Source organism: Hypanus sabinus, chromosome 29 (assembly GCF_030144855.1).
Source record: "Hypanus sabinus isolate sHypSab1 chromosome 29, sHypSab1.hap1, whole genome shotgun sequence".
Classification (NCBI taxonomy): Eukaryota; Metazoa; Chordata; class Chondrichthyes; order Myliobatiformes; family Dasyatidae; genus Hypanus; species Hypanus sabinus.
Window position 1 is genome coordinate 26,193,772 of NC_082734.1, and position 21,844 is coordinate 26,215,615.

Consider the following 21,844-nt stretch of genomic DNA (forward strand, 5'->3'; position numbering starts at 1 on the left):
AAAATGGTGCCATCATCAACTCCAACTCTCTCCCATCCCCATTGCCAGTGTTGAGAGTACACCTTTAGCTCCTAGGCTCTGGTGGGATAATATGTAGAGTGTTAAGAGTAACACACAGGGAACATAGAGAGCTGAGGAAGGCGTCTGCTGCTTTCTTCACATATAGAATCATAGTTACAGAGTACTTCAACACAGAAATAGGCCCTTCAGCCCATCTAGTCCATAAAAAACTGGTTTATATATTATATGAAGTCAGTGGCCATTTTATTAGGTATAGGAGTGAACCCAGTGTGATCTTCTGCTGCTGTAGCCCATCCACTTCAAGGTTCAGTGTGCTGTGAGTTTAGAGATGCTCTTACGCACACCACTGTTGTAATGAGTCATTATTTGAGTTACTGTTGCCTTCTTGTCAGCTTGAACCAGCCAGGCCATTCCCCTCTGACTTCTCTCATTGACAAGGCATTTTTGCTCACAGAACTGTTGCTCACTGGATTTTTGTTTCTCGCACCATTCTCTGTAAACTCCAGAGACTGTTATGCGTGACAATCCAAGGAGATCAGAAGTTTTTGAGATACTCAGACCAACAATCACTCCGTGGTCAGAGTCACTTAGCTCACCATTTCTTTCCCACTCTGATATTTGGTCTGAACAACAACTGAACCCCTTGACCCTGTCCGCATGCTTTAATGATGCATTGAGTTGCTGTCACATGATTGGCTGATTAGGTATTTCCATTAACGAGTAGGTGTACATGTGTGCCTAATAAAGTGGTCACTGGGTGTAGGTGCACAACGACATGTATATGATCAACTATGTCATGCAGTGACTTTCCACATATACATCAGATACCCGAGTTTCTGGAATCCCCTCTTCCTTTCCTAACTTTTTCTCCTGTGGATCAGTTTGATCAAACTTTCAGTCATCCTTGTAGTATAGCTAATATTTCAGTAATATTTGAGTAACAGTGTAAATGTATTGTTTGATTAAGCATTCATTATTTATTTACATAATTTGTTACGGGTTATAGGTAAGAAGTAAGTGAGCAGCATATATTATTATGCCACCACGTCACTTGAGAGCATCTCACTGAAGAGAAAGGAAAACTAAGTACACAAGTATCCTTGAGCTCCTGTGTTTTTCTTTTGATTAGTTTCTGGAGTTACAACACATAAATTTCAGTGTTTTTTCCTGCCTCCAAAATGTTGTTTAATGAAAAGAGCAGATGTGTGTACGGTGGGATTTGAGCTCAACTTTCCCTTGTATCTATTACCTTTTGGCCTTGCTCCCTGTACTTTGCTGCCTTCCTAAAACTGGCAGATAGAAGGTGTTGTTCAGGACTGTGTTGAATACTTCAGTCAGGGATAAATAAAAATGTCAAGTTGATTACTCATATTCCAAGCTGTGAAATATTTTCCAATGTTGCAGCAGATGCAAAATGTTTCAGCAGAACCTGACAGACGTACAATTTTTCAATTTACCCATTACTAGAACATGAACATCCCCGGGCAATGCCAGCATTTATCACGCATCTCCAGGCAATGCCAGCATTTATCACACATCCTGAAATGCCCCTGACCTGAGAATGAAGTTAAGAATCCTGGTAATAGACTGGCTGAGGATGCCAGATTCCTTTCCCCCGCACTGTACACATCCACTCTGTGGCCACTTTATTGGGTGTATCTATATACATACCTGATTGTTAATGCAAGTATCTAATCAGTCAATCATGTGGCAGCAACTCAATGCATAAAAGCATGCAGGCATAGTCAACAGGTTCAGTTGTTGTTCAGACCAAACATCAGAACTGGGAAGAAGTATGAGCTAAGTGACTTTAACCATGGAAATTGCTGGTGCCAAATGGGGTGGTTTGAGGATCTCAGGAACTACTAATCTGGGATTTTCATGCACAGCATTCCCTAGAGTTTGCAAAGAATGGTGTGAAAGACAAAAACCATCCAGAGAATAGCTGTTCTATGGGTTAATGAGAACAGCTTGTTAATGAGAGAGGTCAGAGGAGAATGGACAGATTGGTTCAAGCTGACAGGAAGTCGACAGTAGCTCAATTAACCAGGTGTTAGACTAGTGGTGTGCAGAAGAGCATCTCTGAACGTACAACACATCGAACCTTGGACTACAGCAGCAGAAGACTATGAAAACACACTCAGTGACCACTTCATTGGATTCAGGAGGTACCTAATAAAGTGGCCACTGAGTGTAATATACTTAACAGTGGGAAAGTGAAATTTTTTCACAGTCAGTCACTTCCACCTTCATCATGATGGATCCTGGTTCTCTAGTTCCAGATGCCGTTATTTAGTTGAGTTGTATTCTCCTGATATCATGGTGCAATTCCAACTCATGGTGAGAGACTGTGGGGATGCTCCATTGGCGTTGGAATGTGTAGTGACAATTTTGGGCTTGTGTCAGTCATTAACACAAACGATGCATTTCACTGCATGTTTTGATGTACACATGATAAGTAAATCTGACTCTGTGCAGTGGATGAAGGAATGATGACGAGGAAGTACAGAGTGGTTAGTACAATCACTTTACAGTGCCAGTGATCGCCAATCAGGGGCTTGATTCCTGCTGTTGCCGGTAAGGAGCCTGTACATTCTCCCCATGACTTCAGGGGTTTCCTCCTGGTGCCTCAGTTTCCTCCTATATTCTAAAAATGTATGGGTTAGGGTTAGCAAGTTGTGAGCATGCTTTGTTGGTGCGGGAAGTGTGGCGATGCTTGTGGGCTGCCCCCAGCACATCCTTGGACTGAGCTGGTTGCTGACGCAAATGACACATTTCACTTTATGTTTTGATAGTCTGATGTCATAAATAAAGCTAAATTTTAAAAATCTTGAGTAACACATACAAAATGCTACAGGAACTCAGTAAGTCAGGCAGCATCTGCGGAGAGGAATAAAGAGTCAATATGATGAAAGGTCTCAGCCTGAAACATTGACTGTTTATTCCTCACCATAGATCTTGCCCGACCTGAGTAATTCCTCTGACATTTTGTGTGCATTACTCTGGATTTCCAGCATCTGCAGAATATCTTGTCTTTAAAAATCTTTAAAAATGGCACTTTCTTCCAGTAAGGTGGCTTGTCCAGCTTCAGCGGCCTCTCCAGGGCCAGCCAAAAATGCTTTTCTCCTTTTTAGGTGTCTTTCTTATGATTGCAAGGCACTGTTGGACGTTAAGAACTTCAAGTACTGCAGATCTACCCCATCGTCGAGTTGCTCATTAGTGGAGGAGCTGGGCTTGGTGCAGATTGCATCGGTGCCTGCTATAGAAAGATGTTGGAGTCAGTGTGAGGTGGTGTGCAATCTGACAGTGGCTGATTGTCTTGAACATTTTTCTTGTGATCACAAAACCCTGTTGGATATTGGTAACCTAGAAGACTGCGATTCCAGTTCACTGGTTTGTTGGGGAGAATGGTGGCCTTGGTCATAGCGAGGACAAGGCCTTATGCCTCAGTGTTGCCTATTGCAGCTGTCAGGAGTGGAGGCACTGGAGGAAGTGTGGTACGGCATCTATGCTGGATTGGGGGCAGGCCCCTTCTATTGGTGCAGCTCTCCTGTGCTTGCACAGTGGAAGACAGACCAGATTGCACTCATGCATGCATTCATTTAGAGACTGCTGAGGGCCTGTTCTTGCTGACAACATTCATGCTCCATCAGTTTATGGGATATCTCACTAAGGGAGTTGAGCTATATTATATATATTTGTGCTACTGTATGTTTACCGCTATCTTATATGTGTTTGTGCTGTGCATGACCTTTGGTTCTGTGTTATGTACCTTGGCCCCAGTGGAACACTGTTTCATTTGGCTGTATTCATGGATATTCATATATGCAATTAAACTTGAACTTGATCCATCCCCTTCTGGTCTCAGAGGCCGGTGTAGGTCCCACTGAGCCAAGCCTAACTCTGACTGTAACTTCAATACAGGGAGGAGGTTGTTGAAGTCAAAGCACGTTGAAGAAAGGGCACATCCTCACTTGATACTTCCACCATCTCCAGCTGCATTCCCTGCCCCTACTTCAGCTGGTGTTACAGAGGCTGACATATTCCCTTTCGCACAAACAAGCCCAGTTTGGAAAGATGAAATATATAATAGCATGGCTTGCTGCTCTGCTGTTTTTCACATTGCGAGCATCGTGTGAACATTTCACACGCCTACTACTGCACTTCAGCTGAAATCCTGGTGTGAACTCACACTTCCATGGCAACAAGATGCTATGCCCAGGAACATCAATAAAAGCAGCCAGATAAAAAAATGATTAGCTTAACTATTCACTGCTCTGTTCAGTGTCCTACCTTAAAGGTAAACGATTCGTTAAAGGTGGGGTTCAGAGTCTTGCGATGGACTTTGGTCTCAAATTTTTTCTTCTTATCTGGCAGGAGGTAGACTTTCACATAGGGGTCAGATGTCCCACCAATGTCCAAGGCAGCTAACTCAGCTGCCTGTATAATCCCGACAATGAGCTGAAATCACACATAACAAACCATTAGCAGTCAGGAAGCGACCAGAGAGTCCCTTAGTAACATGGCCTGCCTTGGTCAAGCAGCCCAGACATTTCCTACCACAGCCTTCAGTTGTATACGGAATGGGGTGGTTTTGGGCCGGTACTTTCATTGCTGATTTGGACTGTAGTGACCAGACAGGGATGACAAAGAGAACTGGGGAACCATGTCCAACCCCCTTCTGATAGTGAACTATAGTTTGGTTGTGGATCTCCTCCAATTCTCATCAATCGTGAGGTACAGGAGCAGGTGATATCTTCTCAGCCCCTCAAACCTAAACTGCTGATTAGTAAGACCATGGGAATGAGATTTTGGCCTCAGATCCCTTTCCCCGTTTCCATGGACCTAGATTGCCCTACTGACCAAACCCCCATCAACCTTGGCCTGGTGTTGGCTCAGCCAGTGTTTGGAGAATAATAGCCACATGTTAGATCACTTCAGGGAAAGATACCAACTCATTGTTTTGGATATTCACAGCACCATGACCTTTCCAAAGGGTCAGTTTTTTTTTTGACAAAGTTAAACTTCTAACCAATATTACTTCATTTTGAATTTAGAGACTTGTGGAGAGTGAACCAATACTATCCCAGGCTCAGTCCACACACAGTGGGGTTAGGACTGTAAACTGGATTTCAGCCAACCTCACAAGAGGCTGGGCAGGAATGGGCATTGCTTGCTCCCAGTGGGTGGCCATGGCCTTTTGTGAGGCTTGATGCCTTGAACGTTTCTCTGTTTTGCTTTCCAGATCTTAGGAGCTCCAATGGATGAAGGGCAGAGGAAAATATGAGGTAAGCAATTCCCCTATTTGTATCTGTAGTGTGTGTGCGTGTGAAAGGGAGAGAGGGAGTGTGTGTGTGTGTGTTCTACAGTGGCCCTCTCTCTCGATCACCCTCAGACCCAATGGGATCCTGATCCGTGGGGCTGGTGAAGAACTAGCAGGGAACTGATTCTTAGCAACACTTAGTTTTCTGGTTTTAAAGAGTATAACAACATAGCTCTGTGGTGTGGACCCCACCATCCCCCAACGTGTGGGCTCTGCATCCACACCTCCTGTGAAGTTATGGGTCACCAAATCTCAAGGACAAAGCTGCTCCAGTTTACTTGGTGGTGAAGCTGCTAAGAGCAGCCAAGATGGCCAGATGGTCTCCTCCAGAAAACTTCAACAAGACCCCTCCATGACCGGGACCTTGCTGCCTGCATCACCACACTTGCTGAGTTAATGACCCTGGAGGGTCAAAGAACTCAAGCTGTGGTGGTCTTACACATGGTCGGGATTGACATCGTTCTCCTGTTACAGTGTGAGTTTGCCAGGTGTTTGTGCACAGAACCAAGGAACAGCTTTAGGGATGAAGGGATGTAATGAGTATTAAATGCAGCTGTTGATAGCTCACAGAGAGACCGACTCCAGAAACGGCAGCAACGCTACTGCGTTAAACTGAAGCACCAACCTGACCACTCTGAAAGTCATAATCCAGGGAGTACTGCAACTTCCCGAGCTTCTCCTCCTCCTTCTTCTCTTCTCCAAGTAAACTTGGATCCAGGTCCTCCACATCTGGCTGCACCTTAAATCACAAAGCAGAAAGCTGATCAGAATTCAGGCAGAGCTTGACCATACATCAGGCAGAAGATACCAAAGCCTGAAAGCACAGACCACTAGGCTCAAGGACACCCTCTGCTCTTGCTGCTATCAGACTCTTGAACAATTTCCTTGTACGATAGGATGACTCAACCTCATTTGACTTTGCACCTTTTTGTCCACTACTACTGCACTTTCCCTGTAATTGTAACACTTTATTCTGCACTCTGTTAGTTTTCTCTTGTTAATGTCAATGGACTATTGGTATGATTTGATCTATATTGACAATATGCAAGATGTGTTGTTGACTGCACCTCAGTACATGTGACAATAATAAACCAATTTACTAGTTTACCACTTTGACCCTCTCCTGCAGTGGATAAAAGGTCACAACCAATAATGAATTAAAAAAATTTATTTTATTTAGAGATACAGTATGGTGTCAGGCCCTTACTGTCCAACAAGGCTGAGCTGCTCGGTAACACCCTCGTGACTAATTAGCCTACTAAACATTACAGCTTTGGAATGTGTGAGGTAACCCACATGGTCATGGGGAGAATGTAAAAGCTCCTTAAAGAGAGCGGTGGAATTGAACTGCGTAGACCACCACGGTAGCATTCTTCCTGAAACATAGCATCCCTTCACACAACGGGGGGTGTCGGAGACAGACGAGGTGAGGATAATGGAAGGATGAGAAACATACCCAACATTTGAGGCTCTATTGTCTTCACTAACTTCAAAATATCATTGGCTGTCGGCTTGACAGTGATTCTGATCCTGATCTGTGGATCTTTACAGTGATCAATATCCATATCTGATAAGCCAATTCTGTATAAAAATAGCAGTTTTCTGTTCAGACTTCAACACAGTGTGGGTGACAGGCCATGCTGTTCTCCTTGTGCACAAGTAAACTAAAAAGAATGCTTGAGTCGTAAGAGTGTGCGTGTTCTGGGTCCAGTTATTTTCGTCGTTGTATTCACTTTGTTACTGGCGATGGCAGTTACTTCGACAATAGCACTCTGCCCTGCCACTGTGATCTGTCATTGCCTAGTTCCTTATTAAAGCACTAATTTTCATGTGGGGGAGTTTGACAGTGTGGGCAATGTGAAGATAATGCAGAGAAGGCTCACCAGGCTGATTCCTGGGATGAATGCTTTGCCTTGTGAGAACAATGGAAAGTGGGATCTCATTGAGACATGTTCATTATTGAAACGGCTTCACCTGTGGGGGAGTCTGGAGCTCACAGGCACAGTTTCAGAATAAAGGGGCCACTTATTAAAGATATTGAGGAGCAAATTCCTGACTCTGCATCCCACAGATCTGTGAAGGCTGCTTCTTTGAATATTTAAAGGTGAGAAAAATAGAGTTTTGGGCTATAGGAGACTGAGATGTTATGAAAGATAGGGGATCTGTAAACACAATGAGAACTGCTGTGATTTTGCTGAAGGACAGTGCAGATTCTAGGGGTAATGCAGTGTATGTCTGTCCTGGTGGGGAAAACTTTGGTCTATTCTGGATAACACTCTCAGGATGGAAATGGCCATTGCAGAGTCAGAATACATTTCCTCAAACAACCCAAGAGAAAGGGACTTCATTTACGAAGGCGTTCACCAACTGGCAGAGGAGAGTTGGCAGAGGTTTTAGTGAAAGGTTTTAATAGATAAGGAGAGGCTTCCAACGACAGAGTCATTAACTAGCAGAGATGTTAAATGGATGGCAAAAGCAGAGATGTGACAAAATCCTTTTAATTGAAGCCAAGAATAGCAGCAGAAATTCAGCCTTTGCTTTGAGATTATGATCTCTGGTTCTCAACACTTCAGCCAGGGGAAATATAATCCTGCTTCAAGCCCCATTAGACTTTCACTGAGATCTTGTTTTATACAAGAATGCTCAGTCTCTGTAATATACAGTATTATGGCCAATTTTGCTTAATAACTGTTTAAATGCAATGGTGCAAAGGACCTTTTAAATTCTAAATATACTGGATCTACTGGCTCCCCCTGGTCTTTTCTAGTATTTTGATGGCATTACAGTATGTTCTGCAGTGTCAGTGACAAGGGTTCAATTCCTGCCATTGACTGCAAGGAATTGGTGTTTTCTCCCCGTGACCGCGTGTATTTTGGTGCTCCAGTTTCCTCCCACGTTCCAAAGGCATACGGGTTAGGGTTAGTGAGTTGTGGGCATATTATGTTAGCGCCGGAAGCAAGGCAAAACTTGTAGGCTGCCCACATCACATTCTTGGACTGCGTTGGTCGTTGACTCAATGTGATAGATAAAACTAATCCTTAATCTTCATCTTTATTCTGTCAATTACAACTGTTTCTTTTTGTTTCATCTGCTCCATATTTCCAGATGATTAGATTTCAGATTTCAAGCATTTATGTTTGACACTTCTATCTGCAATGTTTAGTGTCATCCAAGGATTCTCTGTAGTCTGGGTAAATTCATGCACTAAAGTCTGATTTTTAAAAATTTATTCATTTATGGGATGTGGGCATTGCCAGCTAAACCAGCATTTATTGCCCATCCTATTTTTTTTAAGAGTCAACCACAGTGCTGTGGGTCTGAAGTCACGTATAGGCCAGACCAGGTAAGGACTGCAAGATTCCTCCCTAAAGGACATTAGTGAACTAGATGGGTTTTTATGACAATCAACATGGTTTCATGGTCATCATGATATTTTTTATGTATTGAATTCAGATTCAGTCTGTGCTGGTGGGATTCGAACTTGTGTCTCCAGCGTATAACTGGGTCTCTGGATTACAGATTATGCCAAATCTGAATGATAGTTACAAGATAAGGGGATGGATCTTTTTTAGAATGGGCATGCTGGAAATGCTTCTCACAGAGGTGAGGGATCTCTGGCAAGAGTTGTGGAGGACACATCACTGGAGGTACAGTAGATACGTTAACAAAAGTAGCGGGCTGGCAGAGAGGAGGAAATGAAGCCCCTGGAGGATGAAGACAGCCTGTCCTGGGGCTAGAGGACTGTGCATGTGGTGGGGTGGGTGGGTGAGAAACATCGACTGTCTGTTCATTTCCATAGATGCTGCCTGACCTGTTGAGTTCCTCCAGCATTTTGTGTGTGTTGCTTTGGATTTCCAACATCTGCAGATTTTCTTGTGTTTATGATTTGCTGTTGTTGTTTTGTCCCTTGTATTCTGGATTGTTCTGCGAGCATTACAGGCATGCTATGTTGGCGCTGGAATGTGAGGTGACTCTTACGGGCTGCCCCCAACACACCCTTGGACTGTGTTGGTTGATAACGCAAACAACATGTTTCTCTGTATGTTTGACATACACATGTAAATAAATCAGAATCTGCAGATCCGGAGAGGAAAGGTGAAGAAGCCTCCTCCGTGCTCCACAGTCCGTGTTCTTCTGATGGATCTGCAAAACTGCCTCTCACTCACCTTGTCGATGTAGCTCTTCCCCAGATCCTTCACCTCCTTCATGTTGATCTGAGCCTTGCCCTTGTCCTTTCCCTTCTTCTGTTTTTTCTTCTTGGAGAAGCATTTCTTACAGATGCAGAAGCAGCAACAGAGCAGGAGCAGGCAGGCTACAATTATGATGGCAGCCAGGGCCCAGGGTGGTACTGAGAAGAGAGCATGGAACAACATAAGTCTGTCATAATTCAAAACAATAAGACAACAGCAACGCACGAGTGAGTCTGCAGATGCTGGACATAAATAACTCTATCAAGGTGTACCTCTTATTATGAACATTCCCAATGCTAAAGCCTATCCCTCTGTATTTATTGTGTATCAGTAAAATTAATCTTATTTTCTTTCCTTACGACTCTGTCTCAACACTTCTTGCTCCTCTGAAGAAGTTATTGGACATGTACCTTCATGGACTGTAACCATTCTACCCGGTCCAGGTGACAGATCGAACGAGAGATTGCTGGTTACTCATTGATGTGTCACTGGAAGATAAGAACATATCTACCTCCTCATGAAATCTGGTTCCCTTTCACTGCACTCTCTCACCTGATATAGTGACTATTGGCCTGCTGACCAATATTTATCTCTCTCTCTCTCTCTGTCTCATTCACACGCACGCACACACACACAGAACATAGAACATAAAGGAAAGGACATACAACAAAAATACAACATTACAGCACAATAATATTCAGCCCACAATGAAGTGCCATTCTTTTAATCCACTCCAAGGTCAATCTAGCCCTCCATTTTTCTATCACCCATGTACCTAACTAAGAGATTATAAATGTCCATAATGTACCTGCCTCTACCACCCATTCGGCAAAGCTTTCTATGCAACATCTCTCTGTGTTTCAAAAAAACCTACATCTGAAATTCACCCTCTCCTTTCCTCCAGTAACCTTCAAATTATGCCCTCTGCTCCAGGGAAAAAAAGTCTCTCTATCTATGCCTCTAATCATCTTGTGCACCTCTATCAAGTTACCTCTCATCCTCTCTCACTCAAAAGAGAAAAGCCCTAGTTTACTGAACTTATTCTTGTTATGCATGCTCTTTAATCCTAGTAAATCCCCTCTGCATCCTCTCTAAAGCTTTCACATCCTTCCTAGAATGAGGCAACCAGAACTGAACACAATACTCCAAGAGCAGGCTAACCAGGCTTTTATAGAAATGCAACATTATCTCATGGTTCTTGCATCTCAGCAATCTAGCAGTTCAATGGTTTCTCCCACTTGCAACAACTGTGTGAAGAAAGTTCTAACAGCTTTCTCCGTAATCTCAAGTGATAGTTCTAAACTGAATCTTTCTCTTAAGGGTCAAATGAAGATCATCACAAAGAATGATCTAGTTGCTTAACAACCATTAATATCAAACCCATGCTCCAGACTTCATTGTCTTTATTGTAATTTAATCTGCGCAGATTCGAATTTAGAACTAGCGAGATGCAATGCAGTGTAGGGAATTGTATCTTCATGCACTTTGGTAGAAGGAATAAAGGCACAGAGTGTTTTCTAAACAGAGGGAAAGTTCAGAGATCAGAGGTGCAAAGAGACTTGGGAGTCCTCATGCAGGATTCTCTCCAGGTTAACTTGCAGGTTGAGTCAGTGGTAAGGAAGGCAAGTGCAATTTTAGCATTCATTTCGAGAGGACTAGAAGTTTTCAAAAGGAACATAAATACTTTTGAAGCCTTATGGTTTGTGACATCCAGGATATTTAACCTTTGGTAAGCTAATGGTCTTGCTACCAGATGTAAAATTAAATGTTTGAATGTTAATCTGTTTCTCAATGGCCTTTTGTTTTCTCAGTATCCCAGACAGGAGAACTGTAGGACCTAGACATGGAATTTCAACCCCCAGTTCGTCATTCATAATGTAGAAAGATACATCAGAAGGAGATAACTTTAGACAGGTTTTAACACCAACTTGTAGATATCCTGGGATGTTCCATTAAAGTAACTGGACTCTCCATTATAGCTACTCTTAAAATATTTTGATAGTTTGTTGAAAGACTTGTGTAGTTTGTCCAGGTCCAGCAAGTAAGTGCCATTACAAAAAAGGCACAACAGTGCCTCTGCTTTCTTAGAAGTTTTCAGAGATTCGGCATGTCATCCAAAACTTTGACCAACTTCTATAGACGTACGGTGGAGAGTATACTGACTGGTTGCATCATGGTCTAGTATGGAAATAAAAATGCCATTGATTGGAACAGCAATCAATACAGCCCAGTGTTTCACAGGTAAAGCCCTCTTACAGCCTGATGTGATTGACTCCTATCTCAGGAAAGCTGCATCCATCATCAAGGATGCCCACCATCTAGGCCATGCTCTCTTTTCAATGTTGCCAGCAGGAAGGAGGTACAGGAGCCTTCGCTCCCACACCACCAGGTTCAGGAACAGGTAGTACCCTTCAACCAGTAGGCTTCTAAACCATTATGGATAACTTCACTCACCTCAACCCTGAATTGATTCCGCAACCTATGGACTCACTTTCAAGGACTCAGGTCCTCAATATATATATATATATATATATATATATATATATATATATATATATATATATATATATATATATATATATATATATATCTATCTATCTATCTATCTATCTATCTATCTATCTATCTATCTATCTATCTATCTATCTATCTATCTATCTATCTATCTATCTATCTATCTATCTATCTATCTATCTATCTATCTATCTATTATTTTGTTTTTATTTTATTGTATTTGCATTACTTATTGTCTTTTGCACTTTGGTTCTTTGTCCATCTTTGTTTTGTACAGTTTCTCATTGCTTCTATTGTTGTTTCTTTGTATTTACTGTGAATGCCCTCCAGGAAATGAATCTCAGGGTAGTACATGGTGACATATATGTACTTTGATATAAATTTACCTTGAACTTTGAGCATCATGTGCCACAGTTATTGGTTCACCAACTTTCACTGTTCCCATGGCAACCAGGAATGGCAGGGCAGTAAACGCAAACCCTTTGACAACACCCACGGCTCACGAAGAAAACAAAATAAATTTTGGAGGCGATGCAGAGAAGGTTCACCTGGTTGTTTCCAGAGATGAGGGGGTTAGACTATGAGGAGAGATTGAGTCGCCTGGGGACTGTACTCGCTGCAATTCAGAAGGATGAGAGGAGATCTTATAAAAACATATAAAATTCTGAAAGGGATAGATAAGATAGAGGCAGGAAAGTTGTTTCTACTGGTAGGTGAGACTGGAATTAGGAGGTGTAGCCTCAAGATTCGGGGGAATAACTTTAGGATGGAGATGAGGAGGAACTGCTTTTCCCAGAGAGTGGTGAATCTGTGGAATTATCTGCCCAATGAAGCAGTGGAGGCTACCTCAGTAAATATATTTAAGACGAGGTTGGATAGATTTTCGGATAGTAGGGGAATTAAGGGTTATGGGGAAAAGACAGGTAGGTGGAGATGAGTCCGTGGCCAGATCAGCCATGATCTTATTGAATGGTGGAGCAGGCTCGACGGCCAGATGGCCGACTCCTGCTCCTATTTCTTATGCTCTTATGTTCCACTCTACCACTGTACATGTGACAATAATGAATCCATTTACTAATTTACAGCCAGTTCAAATTTACTTCCTATTTAATAGCTCATTGCTAGGAAAGCCAGCATTTATTGCCTGTGTCTAACTGTTCCCTTGACCAAAGAGTTAATCACATTGGTGGTTCTGGAATCACATACAGCCCAGATGGCCGAAAGCATTTGAAGAACCAAATAGTTTTCACCAACAAGCCAATAATTCCTTGTTTGCCATAACTGAAAGTAGCCTCTTAAGTTTTAGTAAAGTGCTAAAATTTAACTTCCCCACACCGGATCCAGACTCGCGTTTCTGAAGCAGTGTTATGTATTTCCCAATACCATAACTACATCCCTGCAGGTCAGACTGTATTTCATGATTCCCATATCCTGGAATCACTGCAACCTCATTAAACTTCCTCACCGGAATACTTTTCAACTGAGTCCCTAGTAATTATTTTCCATGTTCTACTTACATTTGCTTGCATGCACTGAAAAGAGAAAAAAAAGAATAAGAAGCAGTTGAGTAACAGAAAACAGTGAGAGACAAAGCAAAACAAACAGATATATTGTACAATCTTATGTTTCTGATACTCAGTCTTATACTATAGGAAGCATTGCCCAGAATTACCATTGAGCTGGCTGAGGAAGATATCAAATCGGATTTTCTAGTTAACACTTCCACTAAAGAGGTCTCTGAGTTACCAGGTTTGTGTGTAAAGTTAATCCCACAAGTTCTATGAAAAGGCAAGGGACATTTTAGTTAAACAACACAAAGAAAATAAGGTAACAGCTAAAAATGGAACAAGGCCATCTGACATGGAAAATTAGATGCAGAAAGCAGTGGAGTCAACCGGACTTGCGTTAACACCAAAATATCCCACAACTCTAATGTAACCTCACTTTAGCACTGAGCTGTTCCACATCCTTTACTGATATTCCTCAACTCTCACTGTAAGCTCCTCTCCATTCTGTCACATTCGGTACTGTAATAATCGCCAATATACCTTATATAATACAATTGCCAATGCATGTACTATGTGTACAGAATGTTGGCTTATTGATTAATTTCATGTTATAAATAGACAAAAGAGTCTGTGTGGAAGAAATGGAGATATGAGGGAGTGAAAATGCTGGAATCTGGAGCAAAAAAACAATACATTGGAGAAACAGAGTCAGGCGGCCTTTGTGGAGGGAGATGGACAGACAATGTCTTGGGTCAAGAAACATCTCTGGAGTAGGAAAGAACTGTCAGTGTTCTGGGTCAAGAAACATTTGCAGAGGGGGAATGGGCAGTTAATGCTTTGGGTCAAGAAACATATGTGGAGGGAGATGGACAGTCAATGTTCTGGGTTAAGAAATATCTGTGGAGGGAGATGGACAGTCAATGTCTGGTCCAAGAAATATCTTTTGAGGGAGATGGATAGTAAATGCTTTGGGTCAATATTTTGTATGTTTTGCTCTGGAATTCCAACATCTGCAGAATCTCTTGTGTTTATCACACTACATCACTTTCTTTAATATGAATAATTCATTTCTAATTCTCTTTCATTTAATCAGACAAGCCTGTTCTTCATAAACTCCAATTCCTCTGGGATATCCTCATCCCTAACTAGGTGTGATGGAGATTATATCCTTCATAAAATACCAATACTTCACTTGGGCATGGTGAAAGATTGAAGATCCTGAGAGATCTTGACAGTCCAGATGTGAAGAGAATGTTTCCTCCTGTGGGACTATCTAAACTTGGGAGTCATTGTTTGAAGTTAATAGATTAGCCATTGAAAGTAGTTGTGAATCTTTGCAACCTCTTTCTCAAAGGACCATGGAAACAGGGTTTGAAAATATTTAGGAAGAAGTCAGATTCTTGATAAGGAAGGGGGTGGTGGTTGAAAGATCTGGGCTCAGGTGACAATGCAGACTTGAGCTTACGGTCATATCAGCCTTGAACTTTTTGGATGGTGGAGAGGCTCAAGAGGGGAGTGGGCTGCTCATTTGCATGAGGTCAGATGACTTCTTCAGAATCCCCTCTGGTTCAAGAGTCAGGTGTTTGCCGAAGGGACTTACTTGGTATTTTGCTCAGTTCATTCATGAATTTGTTCTTCATGTGTGAGAACACATCCTGTTTGCTCGGCGTCTCGGTGACGTTGTGACCTAGCTGTTGTTCTGGAGTGGTCACCGTGGTGTCCAATGCCGCTTCCCTCCGTGCAGCATTCATTGTCAGTCCTCAGATGGGCAGTTGGATGTAGCCCCAGGAGATGGTGAAATAAATAAGTGATCCAGTTAGCCAGCAAGTATCTGGAAAGAAAATGCAGAAAGTGTCCTGAGCTAAACATACTGAAGTACAACAATAAATTAACAAGTATGAAACCCCAGAGAAAAGAGTGCAATAATTACCTCCAAGTAATTGGCTTCTGTGTAATAAACATCTTTCTAATCTCAACTCTAATTGTTTCTGCCATTATCATATGGTATTTGTTTTATCGTAATGATCATAGAAGCAATCAATGACAATTCACTAGATTATAATAATTCACGGTCTTTAAACCACACCAACCCCCTGCCCCCAAGAGATCATCCCAGAATCTGGTCCTCTAACAGACACTCCTCTCCTGTCGCAAGTCCTAACAGTCCGTTGAGGAAGTCAAAGGTGATAGTCTGATGGAGGCTGGAGGCCCAAGGAGGCTTATCCTGTGGAGTTAGAGGGCTGTGTATGTGCGTGGGCTGGGAGGTAAGGGGCTAAATTTGGTGTTGTTGTTTCATTACCTGTTGTGCTCTGCTGAACTTGGTAGCCACGCTATGCTGGCGTCAGAATGCACAGCAACACTTACGGGCTGTGCCCAGCACACCCTTGAGCGTGTCGGCTGTAAAAGACACCCTTCGCTGAATGTTTCAATGCACACGAGATAAATAAATCAATCTGAATCTGAATTGGCTGAGGTATGTGTAACCAGGTGACTGGTGAATATTACTGTTTATTGTTAAAGTGCACTTATGTATTCACCCTGACTGCACTAAAATAGCTGCCTGTGCCTTTAAAAGAACATGGTGATTATGCACGTGCAGAGTCGAAAGAAGAGTTACAATGTTCTAGAATGGACATCGAGGGCTTGGTGTGCTGGCTGTATGGTGATGAAAGATTTTCGTGAGTAAAGTATTGGTGCTGGATAGCGTGGTTGTGCAAAGTTCCTTTTTGGTCTAGTCAGTTAACCATTCTAGTAATTTAACTACAAGGCAATATATTGTAAAAGTTTTTGTAAAGTGTTATTTTTGTCTTACTTTATTGTTTCATGACTGATCGTGATGTACTGGAGTAATGTGAATGCATTAACCTCTGTTCACGTAGTGTGAATGAGGGGAATTTGTTTCAGGGTCTAGCCTATATGTGTTTGGAAGTGAAACACTTGTGTACCAAAAATTGCCACTACCGTATTGGTTTTGTATATTTTGTTTTATTTATTCTCTTACTGTGTACTTAACTAGTTGATACACAAGTATGTGGACCAAAATTAAGCTGAGATTGTAACAGCAGGAAATGCGGTTATTTAAAATTCATTTTTATGTTTTTTTTATACCGTCTTTCTGCATTTAAAAATCTAAAACAGGTGAAGGCATTATTAAGAAGACCCAAAAAAGTATTTGTTTGTCCTGCGTGTGTATTTTTCCCCGGCAGCGAAACATGAGACCTTCCCACGCATACCGTTTGAACTTTTCTTCTTGCTGGACAAAAGCTTCCCATGCCTAACAGGTTTGGTCTGTGTAATGTACATGAATGATGACGTGGGTGGATCAGGCAAGTCTTTTCATGGGCTGGTCAAAATACAGAATGGCACTAGCTTAGATGGGAATCTTGGTCAGCATGGACCAGATTGGCCAAAGGGCCCGTTTCTGTGCTGTGTGCCTCTGTGACTTTAAGCCCCACCAACACATTTACTGAGGCTGCCTCTGATCGATGGCCAGCTCCTCCTCCAGCTTTGCCACCTGTCAAAACTTCCAATGCCTTAAGTGTTTCTGAATCTCCTTGAAGTTCAAAGACTATTAACATATTATTTTTCAAATAAACATCCATTCACCTAAAACATTAACTAATTGAAAATATTTGGAAAACAGAAATAAATAGAACTGCTTGCCACCCCTGTTGCTTGGTTTGTTCTTACACTTGCCCCTCACATCTGTAAAGTCTCCGCTTAGGAAAGTGAATCCTGTGCATGGTCTATGTGAATCCCAGGCAATTTACCAGTGGGAATCCGTCTGTAAGTTCAGTACCTGGTAATTTTGTGATCCAAAGGTTCTTTAGAGGTTAAGAATGAGGCCTAAATCTTGTGGCTTACGATTGTATTATTAAACGTTATAAGAGCAGGAAATGAACGAGAAAGAGGAGCCAGGAGAATGAAGAAAAGATAAAAGGAAAAAGCTATCATCGTCGTCTTGTACTCAGACTAAAGCTAACAAAGATTCCAGTGATACCAATTAACCTATAAAATTGGCGGGTTTCAAGTGGAACAGAAAACTAATAATTATGAAAACAGAAAATATAATGAAGCATCTGACCGAAATTACTGGAAAATTCACTAAACAATGATATGTACAATTGTGATTATATAAAAATGCAAACAGGCATAGGAAATTTAAACTACTAGCGCCAAGCCAATTTGATGTCACCTACCACCCCATCAGCCTCCAGGTCCAACATATAATTCTCCGTAACTTCCGCCACCTCCAAAGGGATCCCACTACCAAGCGCATCTTTCCCTCCCCCACTTCTGCTTTCCACAGGGATCGCTCCCTACGTGACTCCCTAGTCCATTCGTTCCCCCCCCATCCCTTCCCACCGATCTCTCTCCTGGCACTTATCCTTGTAAGCGGAACAAGTGCTACACCTACTCTTACACTTCCTCCCTCACCACCATTCAGGGCCCCAGACAGTCCTTCCAGGTGAGGCGACACTTCACCTGTGAGTCGGCTGGTGTGGTATACTGCGTCCGGTGCTCCCGGTGTGGCCTTTTATATATTGGTGAGACCCAACACAGACTGGGAGACCGTTTCGCTGAACACCTATGCTCGGTCCGCCAGAGAAAGCAGTATCTCCCAGTGGCCAATCATTTTAATTCCACGTCCCATTCCCATTCCCATTCTGGTATGTCTATCCATGGCCTCCTCTACTGGCAAGATGAAGCCACACTCAGGTTGGAGGAACAACACCTTATATTCTGTCTGGGTAGCCTCCAACCTGATGGCATGAACATTGATTTCTCTAACTTCCGTTAATGCCCCTCCTCCCCTTCTGACCCCATCCCTTATCTATCTATCTATCTATCTATCTATCTATCTATCTATCTATCTATATCTATCTATCTATTCCTCCCTCCCTCCCTTTTTTTTCTCTCTCTGCCCCCTCACAATCACTCTTTCCCTGTTCTCCATCTCCCTCTGGTGCTCCCCTCCCCCTTTCTTTCTCCCTAGGCCTCCCGTCCCATGATCCTTTCCCTTCTCCAGCTCTGTATCTCTTTTGCCACCTTTCCAGCTCTTAGCTTCACCCCTCCCCCTCCTGTCTTCTATCATTTCGGATTTCCCCCTCCTCCTCCTACTTTCAAATCTCTTACTATCTTTTCTTTCAGTTAGTCCTGACGAAGGGTCTCGGCCTGAAACATCGACTGTGCTTCTTCCTATACATGCTGCCTGGCCTGCTGCGTTCCACCAGCATTTTGTGTGTGTGCATGGGATTGAGAATGGATTTGGGCAGAGTGGCCCAGGATTCAGGTCCTGGAGCGTGGCACTTTTCGGTGCTTGGACAATTTAAACGCTGGCACAGATAGACTGGGTGCCTAAGAGTCGGGTACGGAAGTGAGGGTTGGGTTGATTTTTGCCCACTCTCCCACATATGTTCATTCTCTTTTCTGTGGTGCCCAGGGTATGGACTGAGCCGGCTGCTGTGCGTTCCTACCCTGCTGGTGTGAAAACTGGGGGCAGAGGCTTGGCTTGGGCCTACTCCAGTTGCTCTGGGAGTGGATCTGGGACTCAGGCTGGTTTGGGATGCTGTTGGCTTGTTTCCATTGTTTGCATGATGTGTTCCCCCCCCCCCCCTCTTTCTCTGCGCAGTGGTTTTTGTTCTTTTTTAATTGGGTTATTCGAGTTTCTCGCTTTGTGGCTGCCTGTAAGCAGACAAGTTTACAGGTTGTATAATTTATACATTCTTTGATAATAAATGCACTTTGAATATTTGAAGTACAAAGAAAATAGCACTTCTGCATTCCAACCAACACTGGAGACTGAAGAATATCTCAGCCACAACTCTGAACTTACGGGTAGGTGCCAGCAAACTGCCAACAAACCCAGCCCACTACTTATCCCCAAATGATCTGGTGTCAGTAGAATGTAATGTTGCAGAGGATGTCTACTTAGCGCCTGTGGTTCACATTAAACAAAGTTAATACTGTGTGTGGCTCACCAGATCTTTAGAATTAAATGGATAAGTTTTTATAAGACCGAGGTTGTGGGCTATGATCTGGCATAGTGGAGGAGTTGCCATGGGGCAGGGGTGGCCAGTACAAATTCAGATTCATTTAACAATCACATGCAAGCACATCAGACATACAGTGAAATGCATTGTTTGCATTAACAGCAAACAAAACCCAAGGATGTGCAGGGGCAGACCACAAGAGAGACAGGTTGCGTTGAATTGGAGAAGGACCAACATCCTGGAGGGGAGATTTGGTGTCACTACTCAGGAGGGTTTAACTAGTCTGACAGGGAGGATGGAACTCAAAGCAGCAGTGTGGCCAATGAGAAATTAGAGGCAAATATAGAAATGAAAGCAAACAAATCTAGTTGGCAGGACAGGGAGTGAGGAAGGTCTGATATCATCACCATTATGACCATTATGTACCATGAAACATGACGTTGGCAATCATGGTCTAATGAGTGTGATTGCTCTTGGTATATTTTTCTACAGAAGTGTCTTTACAAGACGGGTGACCCAGCCATTATCAATACCCTTCAGAGATTGTCCGCCTGGCATCAGCGGCCGCATAACTAGGACTTGTGATGCGCACCAGCTGTTCGTATGATCATCTACCACCTGCTCCATTTCTAATCCAAATCAGAGGAATCTGTCCTCTGGAGTAAATGTTTGTGGATATCTGAAAAGTCCAGTGCACACACATTCCTAACGTGGTCTCTGTAAACAGGAGGTATGACTTGTGGAGTGATTTGATTGATTGGGTGGTTGTCCATCGTATCCAACGATGATGGTTAGATTTGTGCAGTTCATAATGTGACCTGCATGAAGAAAGCTGTTTGGGAGAGTTTTTACAGTGGAAAAGCTATTGCACTGGGGCAGTTCCACTCTCTAGTACTCAGAAGTCCAGGTTTATTGGTACCAGTAGTTGTCACAGTTGGGATCTTCCTTGGTTGCAGTGGATGACTAGGACCTCTTCTGTGCCTTGCTATTCTCCATGATCTCCATGAAGCATTGCAGAACCATCTTCCCAGCCATTGGATCTCACTGTTGATCTCATCCACCCAGTCTACTAGAGCTGCCTTTGCATGCTAGGACAGGGTCTGAGGCTCGCTGCTGCCCTCTGCTGGTTCCAGCTGCTTAACAACTCCTCCTCACCTGAACTCACCTATCACTTGCCAGTTCCTGCCTTGGCCGTCTCCCTCACCTTGTTTGCACCTCAGTCCTAATGCAGGGTGATTTGTTCATTGTTGTGTGCGCTGAGACACAGTGAGAAGCCTCTGTTTGCAGGACATCCAGACAGATCATTCCACACATAAGGACCTTGTGGGAAAAAAATACAGACTGAAGTGTTGGAGTTACAGGGAAATTGCAGTACAGGTAGGGAAATAAGGCGCAAGACACATGACTAGGCAGAAAGAGAGATTAGGAGATGGGGAATGAGAGGAGACTTAATAATGATGATCATCATCTTGTGCAGTGTCGTGTGTCGTGGGCGATAATGGTCTTATCCATGACCGTGATTGTTCTTGGCTAATTCTTCTGCAGAAGTGGTTTACCTTCTTCTGGGCAGTATCTTCACCAGCCGTTATCAAAGCTCTTCAGTCAGTGGTCGCATAGCCAGGACTTGTGATGTGCACCAGCTGCTCGTATGACCTGCTCCCATGGCTTCATGTGACCCTGACTGGTTGGCTAAGCAGGGGCTACACCTTGCCCAAGGGTGATGTGCAGGCTAGTGGAAAGATGGAATGCCTTATACCACCTTTGACAGAGACGTATCTCCACCCCACCACCCAACTGACAGACTAAACTACTTATTTTAATCCAGGAAGTCCGACAAGTAAGGTAGATGGAACTCAGGATACGGTTGGGTTAATGGGGTGTTCTTACAGAAATGTGCTGGGGGGGGGGTGCAGGACTGGCAGCTCATTGTACAGATGTCACAGGCATGATAAACGAGCATTGGAGAGGGGGTGAGCTTTTTGATTAGGAAGAACATCAGAGCAGTACTTAGCGTGGATATTCCTGGGGGATTGTCCTCTGCGACCATATTAAGCGGATGGTCACTTTCATGGGACTGTATTATAGACCCCACAGGACGTATAAAAGAAAATAGAGTATAAAGGGAGTTACAGATAGCTGTAAGACTAATAATTGATGCTTTTACTTTTCCAAAGGCCTTGTCCTTGGAGAGAAGGAGGATGAGGGGTGTATAGGATGACAAGAGCCATAGACTGAGGGGACAGCCAGAGACCATTTCCAGGGCAGAAATGGTGAATATGAAGGAACATAACCTCA

At 43.1% G+C, this 21,844-nt stretch overlaps 1 protein-coding gene and 1 long non-coding RNA gene across 5 annotated transcripts in view; one reads left to right on the forward strand and one right to left on the reverse strand.

Moving 5' to 3' along the window:
• The window catches only part of LOC132383149 (synaptotagmin-1-like), a 136,530-nt gene that overhangs the window by 26,157 nt on the left and 88,529 nt on the right, over positions 1-21,844 (reverse strand). For 3 of the 4 annotated variants that reach the window (XM_059954001.1, XM_059954003.1, XM_059954000.1), the window contains 4 exons: positions 15,157-15,387; positions 9,511-9,692; positions 5,970-6,083; positions 4,315-4,482 (listed from right to left, as the gene is read on the reverse strand). In XM_059954001.1, coding sequence (XP_059809984.1) covers positions 4,315-4,482; positions 5,970-6,083; positions 9,511-9,692; positions 15,157-15,307 — 615 coding nt within the window. In that variant the 5' untranslated portion in view covers positions 15,308-15,387. Of the gene's footprint in view, positions 1-4,314; positions 4,483-5,969; positions 6,084-9,510; positions 9,693-15,156; positions 15,388-20,753; positions 20,870-21,844 lie in introns of all 4 variants that reach the window. The other variant, XM_059954002.1, reaches the window with a different exon arrangement.
• LOC132383151 (uncharacterized) overlaps positions 5,279-21,844 on the forward strand; it is a 43,317-nt gene continuing 26,751 nt past the window's right edge. Inside the window, exon 1 of the long non-coding RNA XR_009508556.1 lies at positions 5,279-5,309. This is a non-coding gene — a long non-coding RNA (uncharacterized LOC132383151). The remainder of the gene's footprint in view (positions 5,310-21,844) is intronic.